General features: G+C 40.3%; 1 protein-coding gene across 1 annotated transcript in view; it reads right to left on the bottom strand.

The window, feature by feature from the left end:
- Window positions 1-571: 571 nt before the first annotated feature.
- Window positions 572-15,150, bottom strand: part of CYP39A1 (cytochrome P450 family 39 subfamily A member 1) — a 92,069-nt gene continuing 77,490 nt past the window's right edge. Inside the window, exons 11-12 of the mRNA XM_014837506.3 lie at window positions 4,165-4,252; window positions 572-1,206 (exon numbers count right to left, since the gene is read on the bottom strand). Coding sequence (XP_014692992.1) covers window positions 1,135-1,206; window positions 4,165-4,252 — 160 coding nt within the window. The 3' untranslated portion in view covers window positions 572-1,134. The remainder of the gene's footprint in view (window positions 1,207-4,164; window positions 4,253-15,150) is intronic.

The raw sequence follows: 15,150 nt of genomic DNA, 5'->3' as shown, positions 1-15,150 counted from the left end.
GACCACCCACCTTGCGAACACTGACCCTCTGTGTTCGCTGAATTGCTCTGCCAGCAAAGCAATCTAATGACTATTGTAAAAGGGACATTCCAATCATATGTGATACATGCTCTTTGATGCTATAGAACCACTCTGCACACCCCCACTTCTTTGGAGTGCTCCATTCCTTTGTGGAAGGACTCTCCCAGGCTATATGGTCCTCGGAGTTGGCTCATAATAAACTCACCCCAATTTTGATTTATAGATTCTTTATGGATTATTTGGGTTGACATACCTTATAGAGAAGGCGCTGTCCTAGGCGTAGTTGAATGTAGAAATAACTGTAAGAACTGCTCCCTGTCTTCACAGGTCCTAGGAAGCCCTCATTTTTTTTTTTTTCCTTTTTTTCCCCAAAGCCCCCCGGTGCATAGTTGTATATTCTTCGTTGTGGGTCCTTCCAGTTGTGGCATGTGGGACGCTGCCTCAGCGTGGTCTGATGAGCAGTGCCATGTCCGCGCCCAGGATTCGAACCAACGAAACACTGGGCCGCCCGCAGCGGAGCGCGCGAACTTAACCACTCGGCCACAGGGCCAGCCCCGAAAGCTCTCATTTTATTCAGACTTTTAGCATTAGAAATGTTTACAATAAAGAATTATATTAATAGAGCTTAAGAATTCCAACTACTAGTTAAGAATCATATTAAAAAAATAGAAATTTTCCAGAAATCATTACTTAATATTTCTTTAGAGTCTAAGACTTTCAGTCTTTTTCAAAATAGAAATTTAATTATGTTGCCTTCACAGTGAATTTACTGTACTAAGATTTTCATTCAAATGACATATTTCTATTTAAAGTTTTAGTACAGTTATGCATGAAGCCAAATTCCAACTTCTTAAGAAATGCCTCATTTTTTAAATTCATTTAAACATTTTCTATAAACCATGTATTTGGGTCTTTACATCAGTGAGAGTGATGTCAGATTCTTGGTCTACTCTTGAGATAACAAACACAACATTTGGACGTTTTCTTGAACTAAATCCTAAAACAAAGTTAGGCAGTGTGTTTTAGCAGAGCTCAGATCTAAATGCTGCCAAGCTGGTGGTTGGGGGCAGTCACTCCTCCACAAGGCCTGGCCCTCCTTAGGCCCAGCAGATGTCATTTTCTTCGTTTAAATTCAATTCGGCATTGTCCTTCTGGCTGCTGGACACCCACCAAATGGAGAGGACTCTAAAAGCAGAAATGCAGAAGAAACATAGAAATTAACAGACATAAGCCAACAGTTTTAGACCTAAGGTTTATTCAATTGTAATATCTCAAAAAGGTACAGAGTTTAGGTTTGAAAGACTGGAAGTGTTTGCTTGATGCATCTCCCATTGTCAAGCATCAGTTCTAGCCTTCCATTCAAGGAACAGAACAGGAGGCACATCTCTTATTTTAATAGCAATCTCTTCACAGTTTCACATGCCCCATGGCTACAGGCCTGCCAACCACTCTTCACTTTGTCTGACTAAAGAGGATACCACAAATAAGGCTCTTCTATATTTCTGTCCCCAAAGCTATGACACCTCACTTGTAATCACTGGATGAGACCTCTATGCCACATGCCATAGATGTTTAAAAAACAACATGGCGTTGGAGGTGTGAGCCACTATTACAGTGTACCTAAGATAATAAATTTCCAGAAGGATATTTTATGGGTTCCAAATGTTCTGGTATGTTCTGATATGTCCTAGTTATAAGCAAGGGATGAATGTGTGCGGGGTTGAAGGGAAGTCAGTTTGTTGAAAATAATACATAGGGATCACTGAGGCTTAGGAGCCTGAAAAAGAAAAGCAACTGTGCCGTCAACCTTGAGGGTTGGGGGCAGATGAGGAGTAAGGAAAGAGGCTGTCGGTACAATCTAGATCATCAGTCTGTTGTCAAGTTTGAATGCACCAGGGCACAGAATGGGCTCCTTAGCAAAGAGATTCTTAGAGGAGTTGGTAAAATGAGGTGCAGGGTTTCCAGGGACTCCCTGAAATTGCATTCCACAATTGTACAGCTATGAGTGTATGAAGAGATATGTACTTTTCTAGAAAGGAGATTCACAGGTTTTGTGAGATTGTCTAAGGACCCATGATTCCCTAAAAGGCAAAACAGAAAAAAATGAACCAACCAACCAAACAAAACCCCAGTGTGTTAGGAAAAATGGGCTTGCTTTTGCAAGGTAACTGAAGTTGGTCGTCTTAAGAATGTTCACAACGGAATACTCCATCGCCAGCAGCTGGACACTGCTGCCCAATCCTGGATCCTGGGGAGCTTTGTATATTTCTTTATTGTTTGGTTCTTAATGGGAGAGAATTGAAATTAAATTAATTTATTAAGACCATTTGAGGTAAAATAAAACACTGGGCTGTTGCAAAATTGAAATTGGCGATTCTGGCATTTGATTTACACTACTATGACAGGTATATTCCTTTGGGGGAGCTGATTTCCAAGCCCAGTGATCGCCCTGCTCTTGACAAAAGAGTGCTCAGAATGTGCCCTGAAGCCAGCCCTCCCATCTCTTACAAGACCTTGGTAATTTGAAGGTCATTTCCTGCATGTTTTGATCACCTCATTTTACAACTTATTAAAACACGTCCAATAATTAAATAATCTTAATTGATCTTTCTCTTTCTAGAATAAGAATTGTGAAGTTCCCTTTGAGATTAGAAGAATTCACTTAGAGCTGTACTTTTTACAAACTGAGATAACATTTCTTTAAAATATGTTCTTAGTAGTGTCAAAACAGAAATAGGATGTATATAGAACAGTATAATAAGTACAACTAATGGAATTCTTAGCTAGGAAGAAAGTGCTGGGCAAAACCTTGCCCAAGGAACTGATTAAAATTACTGATGTCTAGGGTTAGGCATTACATGGTTTTGACAAATGCCATCCTAATCTGAAAAGGCACCCCTGTGTCCTCTTGTTGGTGGGAAAATAGTTGGATGCTGAGTCAGTTCTAGGCAAAATTGTGACATCTAACTCAGTGGACCAGGAACTGGTATTTGGTGAGTGAAAGCCTGGCCTGGATCTTCATTTTGACAACAAAGCTATACTTGCTCCAAACCTTTGTGAAGGGCATTTTGATTCCCTTTCACTGTAGGATTTTTAGGGCTCTTCATCACTGATAGTTACTTATACTCAAAACAGGAGTGCAAAATAAATCAAGGGAAAGTGCTGAAGTGTGCATATTTGTGAGTAATATAATATCATCTGTGTCACTTACGCACTTACAATTTCTAGTGAAATGTCACCCAAGAGTGTTATTTATCCCTCCATAGCCTTATTATATCTAGAGTAACTCAAAGCACAAAATGCTGTCAATAGCCCTGAGATTACAATGCTTAATTTCTGAGCTTTACCCTCAGTTTAAATAGCACTTTATATCCAGAGTTTTCAAAATAACTTCGAAGCACTTGGAATTACATTGAACTTTCCCTATTTCCTTGGACAGTGGCATCCCAGAGGAGGAGCACCAGCAGCACCCGACACTTGTGAGAAGTGCAAATTCTTGAGCCCCTCCGCAGAGCTCCTGGATCTGGAACCCTAGGGGTGGGGCCCAGAATTCTGTGTTCTAACAAGCCCCCCCAGGTCATTCCATGCTCGCACCAGTTTGAGAGCCACTGGTCTAGGGGAACAGATCTACAGAAACCCAGAGGAGTTAAATGAGTAGAATATTGAATGGTCAGAGATGGGAAAAGGTCATGGCCTTTTCATTTTTGTTCACTGTTTGCACTGTTGGCGTAGTTTTCTTCCATGCCGCTGCTTTCCAAACGGAGCAAGGGCTATGACTTGCCTCCAATACTGATGGTTCACTTTTGGACCCACAGACATGCCTTTCTAAGGAGAACAGGTCAACATCAAGGCCATGTTTATTTGACTCACGGAAAAGGGTCAAAATTGGTAAATTCATTGAGGAGCTCCTAATACTAAGTGGTGGAAACACTGCTCTTGGGTTCTGGTCTTATGGTATTGGGGCACACAGATTAGATCCGGAATTAAGGGAATATCTTCTCAATCTGGTTCAATGCAAGGCATCTGTTAAGATCAGGCCTAAGTGAAGAAAACAGCCAGCTCATCCCTAGTGATTAAGACCAAGGGGTTAGAGTTTATATCAAATTTGAAAGTCACACTGTTCAAAATTCTGAAAACACTTACGTGTTTTGGCAGTGGGTCTAGAAGACTGCAGTCATAATAATAAAATATTAAAATAACACATATTTGAATCTCTAACAGAGCAAACCACCTGAAAGAAAAATACAAAATTCTTACTTGGTTGTCAAAGATGCATAAATATCTCCCAATAGAGAGTATCTACAAAGTACACACATTTCAAAGCAAATATGGTCTTCTTTGTAATGTAAACTTTTACTACGAAAAGAATAAAGAACTTATTCTTTTCTTTTATAATACTACTCCATGGGGTAGTTGGGGTGATTAAATTGCTTAAAAATGTATGTAAAATGCTTAGTCAGTGGAAGCACTCGATAAATGAGAGCCAGGGCATCTCTCCTGTTTCAGATCTGTTCTTTCTAACACGGTAGCCATTAGCTACATGTGGCTATTCAAATTTACATAAAGTTAAACAAAGTGAAAAATTTCCATTCCTCAGTTGTATTAACCATACTTCAAGTGCCCAATAGCCATATGTGGCTATTGGTTACCATATTGGACAGTACATGTTTAGAACATTTCCATGATCACAGAAAAGTTCTGGGAAGTCTTGTCTGATCTAGATGTTTATTGCCTCCTGGAAATCACTGTCTAAATGTTCTATAGGCACCTCAAATGCCGCATAATTACCATATTTGTTCTTCCTTTTGTAATCCTTCACTCAGATGTCTCCACGTTTTTTGATCATACCCCCAATAATAAGACATCTGAGCATACTCTATGATATATTGATAGTCATTTATTTGTAAATTGTACACACATACTACTGCATTAGTTTATTGTCTACTTTGTAAGACACAGACAAATAGAAACTAAGAAAATGGAAATGGAATTCTGTTATGTTTTCTTGCATCCCAGTGGGTTGTTTTGAGCTCTCCTCAGTGTAGGCAAACCCTTTTAGGGGTCATAGCTCTTACTGAACGCACTTAGTTCAACAGGTCAGAAAACTGGAAGTCATCGTAGACTCAGTCCTCTCTGTCACCCTCCACATCCAGTTAGGCACCAAGTCCTTTTGTTTGGTCTTTTAACTACTTCCCAATCCCTCTGCTTATCCCCTTATTTCCAGTCCCTCCACCTCTCTCTCAGTGTAGTTCTTCATTTACTGTCTGGATTACTGAATCAGCTCAGCTTCCAGATTGGTCTCTCTGCTTCCAGCTTCACTTCCTTCTACTCTATTCTTCACTGTACCGCTGTAGTGAACTTTCTAAAACATAAATCTATCACTGTTTCCTCATTTTACACAAACGCACAATTTGTCAAAGCTTCCCTTCCAAATGCGATAGGAGAGCACAGCCAGCCCTTGAAGATCCGCCCCTTACCAATCTCCCCAACCTCTCCTCCTCCATAGCTCTGCCTTGACACCCATGCTCTTGCCACAATGTACACACCTGACGTTCCCTGAATGGTGATGAGCTCTGTTGCAAGCCCTTTCCCTGTCTGAGGCTCAGTCTCCTCTGGAGGCAGTCCCTGATCCCTTGCTTCTGGGCTGAGGTGCCCTTCCTCCCCACTTCTGCAGCTCCCTGTACACATCTCAGCCACAGCATCGATGGCACTGAATTGCAATTGCATATTAGCCATCTTTCCTCTAGAGGAGGAATTGTACTGTTGGACCTAGCACAGTGCATAGCACACTACTGGTGCCTAATAATGTTAACGGAATAAGAGAACAGATGATGGAAGGTGATGCCTCCCATAAAGTAGATTCAATTTCCTGCCCCTTCCAGTCTTCTCTGTATTTCTATGGCACTTTACACATCCCTTAACAAATGTCTTTATCCTACAATCCTACTATATTAAAGTTAATCATTTGCATAAGTGTCTCCTCTTATAGACTATAATCTTACAAAAAGCAGGAGCTATGCCTTATTTATCTTTGAATCCTCAATGTTTGCTGATTGAATGAGTAAAGAATGAATATGAATAATCTGAAACTCATATCAGATAATTAGATTTATTTCCCACTGGTACTTGAAACATCTTGACTATATTTTATTTCAAATGAAATCCAGAGCACTCTAGGTAATGTTATAACTTGCTTAGACACCACATCAATTCTTTATGAATATTTATGATGCAAATTTAACTCTACTTACTTGTAATGCTAAAGACGATTTATTTCAACAGAGTATCAATGTCTAAAAAATAGAAAACACCCAATCTTTACTGATTCAGATAAAATTAAGCAGTGATTCCAAGAAAAAGAAATTTTGCTAATTTGTGTGCAGGTTCAGAATTTCTCAGAACTAAGTTTTGTCAAATGTCTAACAAAGTAAAACTTAGACTTTTGGCCATGATGAAGTAACAGAAATCAATGCTATCCTCTTGCCTTAAATAACTCAAAAACTGGACAAGATCCTCAGTGCAAAATGAAAATCCCCAAGAGAAAGGAAAGAAGTGAGGTGAGCCCTATGCTCCCCAGCTTACTGCCTGTGGCAGTTTCCAGGCCACAGTGCAAGGAGGGGAAGCCCACACAGACCTGACAGTCACACTGAATTACGGAGACAGATCAGTGTTCAGGCAAGTTAAGGAGACTAGAACTTGCAGGGAAGAATATCAGAGAGGAGGGAGTTTCACAGAGAGAGCAAGAGTGCTCCAGGGGTCTCCTTGAGTATTTGACTGAATAGCGACCTCTGTATACGTGAGAGGAAACTACTGACCCTGGAGAAGGAAGGAGGAAAAGAAAGCCAGAGAGCAATAAGGTGAATAATGCCTAGAGGTTACACAGACGTGGAAGTCTGTGTTCCACAAGCAAGAGTGGAAAGATCTTAGAACACATGGACCATTGAGTAGAGCCCCTAAAAGAGTATTGCCTTAGTAGGGGGATTATATTATCTTACACTAAATGCCACTCTGGATTTACCTTAACAAAGCTTAACAACAGATTTTGAAAACTTGTTTTTCTTAGCAACTAACTACATGCCATAGTAAAGCCTAAAACTAAAGGAATACAATAAATCTAGTATCTGTGACACTTAAAATTCATATCTTACATCTGTTCAAAAATTACCAGGCCTAGAAGAAACAGGAAAATATGACACATAAGCAAGAGAAAAATCATCCAAAAGAAACAGACCCAGAAATGACAGCAATTGGAAACAGCTAATTAAATATACTCCACATGTTCAAAAAGGTAGAAGCATGATGAAGAAAGAAAAGGAAGATATAAAATATATCAAGTTGAACTTCTGGCAACAAAAAACACAATATCTTAAATGAAAATATACTGGATTGGGGCAGGCCCCGTGGGATCATGGTTAAGTTTGGTGTGTTCTGCTTTGGTGGCCCGGGTTTCCGGGTTCAGATCCCAGGTGTGGACCTACACGACTCCTCAGCCACGCTGTGATGGTGACCCACATATAAAGTAGAGGAAGATTGGCTATATATATATGTATGTATATATATATATATATATATACTGGATTGGATTAATAGAAGATAAAACACTGCAAAAGAAAAGATCATGGGACTTAACAACAGAAAATATACAAAATGAAGTACATAGATTAAAAACACAGAGATAAGAAGTAAACAGAGTATCAGTGGTCTATGAAATATATCAAGCAGTCTAACATACATGTAATTTGGAGATGCAGATAGGTGGGCAGGAAAAATATTTGAAGAAATAATAGGTGAAACATTTTCAAATTTGTGAAAACTATAACTTACAGATCCAAGAAGCTCAATGGACCCCAAGCAGAAGAAACACAAAGAAAACCACGCCAAGGCAAATCATAATCAAACTGCTAAAAAACAGTGACAAAGAAAAAATCTTAAAAGCAGTCAGAGAAAAAAAGACAATAAATAAAGCAAAACATCATTAAAATGGTTATAGACTCCTCATCAGAAACCATGAAGGCCAGAAGACAATGGACCAACATCTTTAAAGTACTGAAAGAAAAAAATAAACTGTCAAGGTATGAAGAAAAGGAGCTAATATAGTCTTTATAATAATGCACTAACTCTACTGTGAGAGAGGCCAGTCTTCATACCTTGGGGGTAGATATTTAATTTCCTCTTAAAAGACTTGGATTATACCATCTTCTAGGAAAAAAAGATGATTGTCTTTGGGAAGATATGTGAAAGACAGAAAGAGAGAGATGCTGAAATGACAACCATTCAGTAAAGAATTTGCAGAATTAACATTTAGACATATCTTAAGGGAACTGGATATGGTACACCTGTGCCCACAATGGCATGTTTTGAGGAACTCAAGTCCCAGGGACAACCATGGACAGTCCTGCTGAAAGCCCCTGGTGTTATCCTATACTCAGACTTCGAGAAATGTTCTAATGCAGGAAGGGAGATGGATCCTGGGGTGAGATGAACTCCTCAGGGGAGGGATGACACTAAGAGGAGGATGGCTGCTCTGTGGTCATTTTGCAAAAGAAACAAGCACAGCCCTGTGTACAGGATTAAACAGTTAGGAATAGGGGACTTTCTATGAAGTGCTCAACTTAAACACTTGTCCCCTGAAGGATGGGAAAAGAAATATTTTATGTACAACTTTAATATTTCCCTGCCTACACTGCAATTTTTACCTAAAAAATTCGTTTAAATCTGATGCACTTACATTGTTTTGTGTTATGGTATAGTGAAGAATAGAGACGATAAAATGGCAGGAAGTGTGAAGAGCCTCACTTCCACCCCTCTGCTGGAGATCGTGTGAAAGGACAGCATCCCATCTTCAGTGAGGAGCTGGGAGTGCAGCAAAGATCACAGAACACCAAGAGTCAAAGTCTAAGAGAACAACTAGAGTGTGGATGTAAGACACCTGCCTTTGCTCCCACTGCCCCTGGAAGAGAGTGACATTTACGGGAATGGTGAACTGACAGGTTGTACACTAAGAGTTCTTGTAATAAAATAAGATCTCCACTCATTCATTTATTCCAATATTTATTGTCTTCATGTGTTTTATACTCTTCCAAGTGCTGAAGTTACAACAATAAATGAAAACAACATTCATGCTCTCACGAAGCTTAAATTCTAGTAGGGAGGTAGTAGGCAGAAAATAAATAAATAAACAAGAAATGCATATATCAAGTATGAGACTAAGCAGTAGAACAACAAATAAGACAAGGTGAGAAGAAAGAGAGCGAGGGAGGTGTCGGCTAACATATTTTAGATAAGGAAGGCCTCTCTAACGAGGTAACATTTTAGCAGATACTAGAATAAAGTAAAACAGGAAGCCATAGGAATATCTGAGTACAGTATTCCATGCAGAGGAATTAAAAGGTGCAAAAGACCAGAGGGAGGAGGAGGAGGAACAATAAGGAAGACAAACACTCCAGCAACAGTAGCTGAAAGAAAGGGGTAACGTCAGAGAAATACCCCAGGCACATAGAGAGCCTCGTGGGACATGTTAAAGGCTTCATTTTATTCCGTGACATGGGAAGCCACTATGGATAGTTTTGAGCAAACTTGACTTAAGTTTAAAAAGGATCATTCTGGCTGCTACTATGAGGATAAAATACCAGGATGATGTGGATGGAAGCTAGAAGACTGATTAGGAAGCCTTTACGATTTTCCAGACAATAGAAGGTGGTGACGCGGGCGAGGATGGTGAACAGTCATGAGCCATGGCTAGAGGCTGGGTATGCTCTGGAGGATGGGCTGGGGGTTGCATCACAGATGTGAAAGGTGCAGGGTCAAAGACGACTCCAAGTTTTTGACCTGAGGAAATGTGAGGATACAGCTGCTATTCACCTCAGCGATGGGGAAGATCGAAGGAAGAGCAGGTTGAGGAGTTGTCATCTGGAGCTCAGATTTCACCTAAGTCAAGCTTGCTGTGACTAGTGCCCTGGAGACACCCAGTGGAGATGTTGAGTGGAAGCTGGGGAAATGAGCTTGGTGTTTAGGAGGAATTCAGTGAGGACGGGAGACATAAGACAGAAACACAGAGCCATCATTATTCAGACAATTCTTTAAAGCCATGGGACAGGATGAGATCACTTAGGGAGTAAGTTAAACAGAAAAAATCAGAAATCTGAGGAGAGAGTCCAAGGACACTCCAAAATTTGAAGGTGAGGAAGAGGAACAAATAAGACTGAGAAGAAGTGGCTGGAGGGGTAGAATAACAAAAAGAAGGTGAGATCCCTAATGGCCCTGAAGAAAGAGGCCCTTAGCAAACAGAAAAGGTGGCAAGGTGTACCAACATGTGAAATTAGACCTCAAAGTTCCCACTTAACAGACAAGGACCAATTCTCAGCACTTTGCTCCCTTCCTAGAAGTAAATTACATGAGATCACTCTTTCAGATAACCAAGCTGACATTCTGTGTTCAGTAGAATATGCAGAGACACCCCAGGATTCGAGGTTTACCTGGCAGCACCAGAAAAATTACTGGCTAATTTTGCATTTGTGAATTATAGAACAGTTTTATAGGTTCCACTCTACCCAAACAGATGCTATTTTCTTAAAACTCTGGTTTTAGCCCTTCTCTAACATTAGCTCGCTAGAGACCAATGCATCTCTCTGAGCTCAGCGCCGGGGGGTAAAGGACCTCTGCACTCTTCGTTTCAAGTCCCTAGAAGAGAGGCAGTGTAACAAGCAATAAAGACAACACGCATTGTGGTGGGCAGGGTGGGGCTGTCCCAGTGAAGGGGGCAGTCTAGGCAGAGGGATAACTTGTCCCAAGGCACAGAATTAAAAGGGGCCTTGGAAGAGCCAGGGGCCTGCAAGTTGTTTCCTCCCTTGCAGAAGGTGAGGTGATGAGAGAGGGAGCTGCACAGAGCAGGAGGAGCTGGTTCATGGAGGGCTTGAGTGTGTCATTCGACAGTGTTGGGACTTTGATCCTGAAAGTGCTGCAGACCTAGTGAATAAATTGTATTTAATTAAAAATTATACCTATGTCTGAAAACCAAGCTTCTTTAAGCACTATTACACATAGGAGGCCTCAATCAACACTTCTTCTATCACGCAAATGAGGAACTAAGCAAGACTAACGTTCACAAGCTATTTAAGAGTATAAACTTCAACAATTTTAGAAATACTAGGTACATTTTGATTGGAAATAATGTTTATCAATTCATTAAAATAGTTTTCCACTAGAATCTGTAAGGCAGCATTTCCTCGTCTAACTTTAGTCCCTGTGATGTTCTTAAAAATCATAAAACTGCATTTCCCTTAAGGTAAGACTATAATTCAGGCTTTTGACCAATTCATACCATACATTAATGAGATTTTAATATTTTTCTCCTTTTATTTTTGAGTGTTAAGTTAGGTTAGTTATTAAAGTAGTATTAGTTATTAAAATACTGTAAATATTAATATATTTATATTTCTTATCAGTTCTAAACATTTTTATATTCTAGTTAGAGGAAAACTAAGATGAACTCACAATAAAGATAATAAACTAATATGTGCTAAAAATCTTATTTTCTCCGAATCCAAATTTTTGGCTGTTCTGGCAGAATTACCTCAATTATCCACTAAATAAAGTTAAATTTTTTGCAATGGCAAAAAATAAATTGTGTTTTCAGGTCTTTCCATGTTACTGAGTTTTGTTCAATGTCTAAAACATCAGAGACCAGACCAACATATATGTATCCAAGACATTAAAAGCTTTTTATGTCAAAAAAAAAAATGGGCTTCATAAATCTGTATTTGTACAGAAGCTCTTTAGAAGCAAATTGAGTTATGTTCATGTTAGGAATGTTTTCTTAATACTTCTAATGTCAAAACAGTGAAAATAATGAGGCATACTATTTATAACAGATTTTTCACTTACAAGAAAAACATTACACATCTACAAATAAAGCTCATTAAAATGTAAACATGTTGAAAATTCCTTAAAGACTTAATGCTGTGCATTTTCCCGATTTGTAGATAAACACTCAAGGAGCACTACACAGGCCTTGAGAACAAAAAGTCCTACCAAACACCTACTCCACCTTCACATTGCTAGAAGTGGACATGGATAGATGGGAAAGGTAACAGGATCAGATAAGGTGGAAACCAAGGGAAGTGGGAACTTGGAGTCTGAAGCGAGCACCAGGACCCCAAGCAATCAGCGCCAACTTGATGTGGAGGCGAAACTTGAGCTAGACCTTGACAGAGGACAGGCTTTAAATAAGTAGACATGTTGAGTGAAGGCGTTCCAGACCCACAGAAAGCACAGGCAAGGGGAGGAAGGGACACTGTAGTTAGGGGACAGCCCATAAACCCTCTGGGGAGGGCTTCCCAGGTGTTCAGAAAGGTACACTTGGTGTCAGACGGTGTAGAGCCTGGAGTTCTAGGCTAATGAGTTTGGCCCACAGGCACCAAGAGTCTTAATAAGAGAGAGACAATCAGAGGTGATTATTTAAGGAAAATTAATGTGTATGTAGCGAGTAAGACAGATTGAAAGAAGAGATACTAGAACGAAGGAGAAGGGTTAGGAAACTATGGTGTCACCTGATGCTGAGGCAGAAACACCTGGTTTAGGAGGTGGGAAAGGACACGGGAGCCCAAGAAGAGGAAGGAGTAAGGATCTGGGAGAAGGGTGATCACTGAAAAGCAACAGAGTGCTAAAAAAAAAAAAAAAAAAAAAAAAAAATGAAAGAATTAGGGGAAATTAATGATTTTAGTTTTAGATGTCTTGATTTTGAGACTGAATCTCTCTCTCTTGCTTTTAACAAGAAAATCTGTCTCTTTTTTCCTACTAGAAGTCACTGTGGGCAGTGCCAGCCTGGGCTGGAAAACTGCCACTGTTGCCAGGAGCAGGGGCTCTGAAGTATATTCCTAGTTGCTACCAGCTGCAGCTTATGAAAAGAGAATGATCTGGCCCTGGAATTCAGAGAAGGCAGCATGCAGACATACTTTCACAGGCATCCTTCATTGAAGCATGGCTGTTCGAGTTAAAGGGAAAGTACCTTTCCCACAACTTCAGCCCCCGAAGAAATCTTGTAGGAAAATAAAATCAATTTGGTGGCAGGAGGAAAAATAATCCAGACCAGCAGTTCTCAAACTTTAGCGTGCATCAGAATCACCTGGAGGGCTTGTAAAAACACAGATGGCTGGGCCCCACTTCCAAAGTTTCTGATTCAGTGGGTCGGGGGAAGGGCCTAAGAGTTGGCATTTTTTACAAGCTTCCAGGTAATGGTACTACTGGTGGTCTGGGGATTATACTTGAAGAACCACTGATCTAGAGAAACTTGACAAGGAGAAACGGGAAAAAATATGTTAAAAGATCTAGTTTATCGAACCTTTTAGTTTTACCATACAAAATTATAATTACAGAGAGTATCTCAGCTAGACATGAACACTACGGCTAGGGTAGCAAACTTGTGACTGGGAATGATGGTGTGGGTGTAGCTGGTAAAGTGAAGAGGTCGATGTTTATATTAAGCAAGAGGAAAAACCCAGAATAAAATGGAAAGAGAAGAATGGGATAAGGGTAAGTTGGAAGAGAAGGAAAAGAAGAAAACACATGAAGAAGGGAAGAGAACGGGAAATATTTAGAAGGGGGAAAGGAGGCGAGAAAGCAGAGAAGAAAGGACTGGAGAACCTCAGCCCTTCTTCATTGGAGATACTGTTTTCTGTTTCATTGGGAAGATGAGAACTGGCTCCTGGTCGGGGGGTATTGTCTCAAGTCACTGTTGTTCAGAGTTGCAGCCAGGATTGTTCTAATGGTGATTCTACAGCTACTCCTCCTAGAAGGGAAGCCCCCATACGTATGAGCTAGAAATTGGTATCTTTCAAGAAAAGGGCAAAGGAACAGTACTGACTTCATTAAGTATTCACCAAATAGAAATGATCTCATGGTATATTTTAAATTCCAGACCTTCCAGGAAATATTCAAGAAGTGACATTTGCTTTTGTTTTGGTTGTGACATACCCAAAGTAAATGAAACTCAGCCCCTTTACAAAGCACAAGCTGTTTAGAAAGCTATTGTGTGTGGTGGGTGTATGTTAACACACTATTTCATGGAATTCAATAAATCTTGAAAGAAAACTTTTGCTTTTATGGAAATTATATTACTTAGGATGCTTTTGGTTGCAAGTGACAGAAAACCCACATCAGACTGGTTTCTCTGTTGAAGGGAATGCATTGCTTTATGTGCCTGAAAAATCCGGAGCTGGTAACAGGCCTCAGGCAGAGATCACTCCAGCAGCTCAGCAATGCTACCACGGAGCCAGGTGGCCTCTGCTGCCCCGCTCTATGTACCAACTTCATCCTAACATCATCTACTTGAGTCTCAAAATAGCTGACAACAGTTTCTGGGGCCAAGTGCTTTCCTTACTCACATCCTAGAGGGAATGATTATTTTTGACCCAGAAGTCTCAACAGAAACCCTTGTAGTTAATTGTACTGCTTAGAGCATATGCCAACACCTACAGCAATAAGGTGGGGAGGGGATAGGGATGGGATGTGCGGATTGGCTTAGGGAACAGTGCTCCACTCCTATAGAGCTGCCGGTGGAATAACCACCCCAGAATCCCATGGATCTCCATTAAACTAGGGCTTTTAGAAAAGGAGGAGAAGGCATTAGGTGATGGGGAATTAAAATCCTATGGGCAATACAGTGATACAGTTTTAATTCCAGTCCTCGTTCCTGGGAACTTCAGTTCCTCTCTCTGAACAGCTGACTCCTAACTTAATCAAGAGCAGTCACTGAGTTTGAGGAGGGGAGAAGACCCATCCAAAAAAAATGGGGAGTGGGTGGGAGATAGCCAGTGCAAAGAGCCCCTTCTCTCCACAGATACAAACCCTGCCCAGCTGTTCTGTGTGCCACGGAGGGGCTGAAGATCTATTTTGTAAATAAAAGGAAAAGAAGGTCCCTTCTGAAATTTTTGCTCAGAAATGAGTATGTTTTATTCTAGAAGCACTTTGACCTACGTATCAAAAATCACTCTCGAATTGCTGCTTCTGTTCTTGACGGACAAATCTTAGCCTTATAATGAAGAGTCAAAATGAAATGGCTGGGAAAGAGATGAGCGCAATTTTGCGTATGGTTTCTGTGCTCCTCTGAGTGAGTCACTGCTTCTTAGCAAA

The sequence above is a fragment of the Equus asinus genome, chromosome 8, assembly GCF_041296235.1.
Source record: "Equus asinus isolate D_3611 breed Donkey chromosome 8, EquAss-T2T_v2, whole genome shotgun sequence".
NCBI classification, from domain to species: domain Eukaryota; kingdom Metazoa; phylum Chordata; class Mammalia; order Perissodactyla; family Equidae; genus Equus; species Equus asinus.
This window is presented reverse-complemented; position numbering and strand designations above follow the sequence as displayed.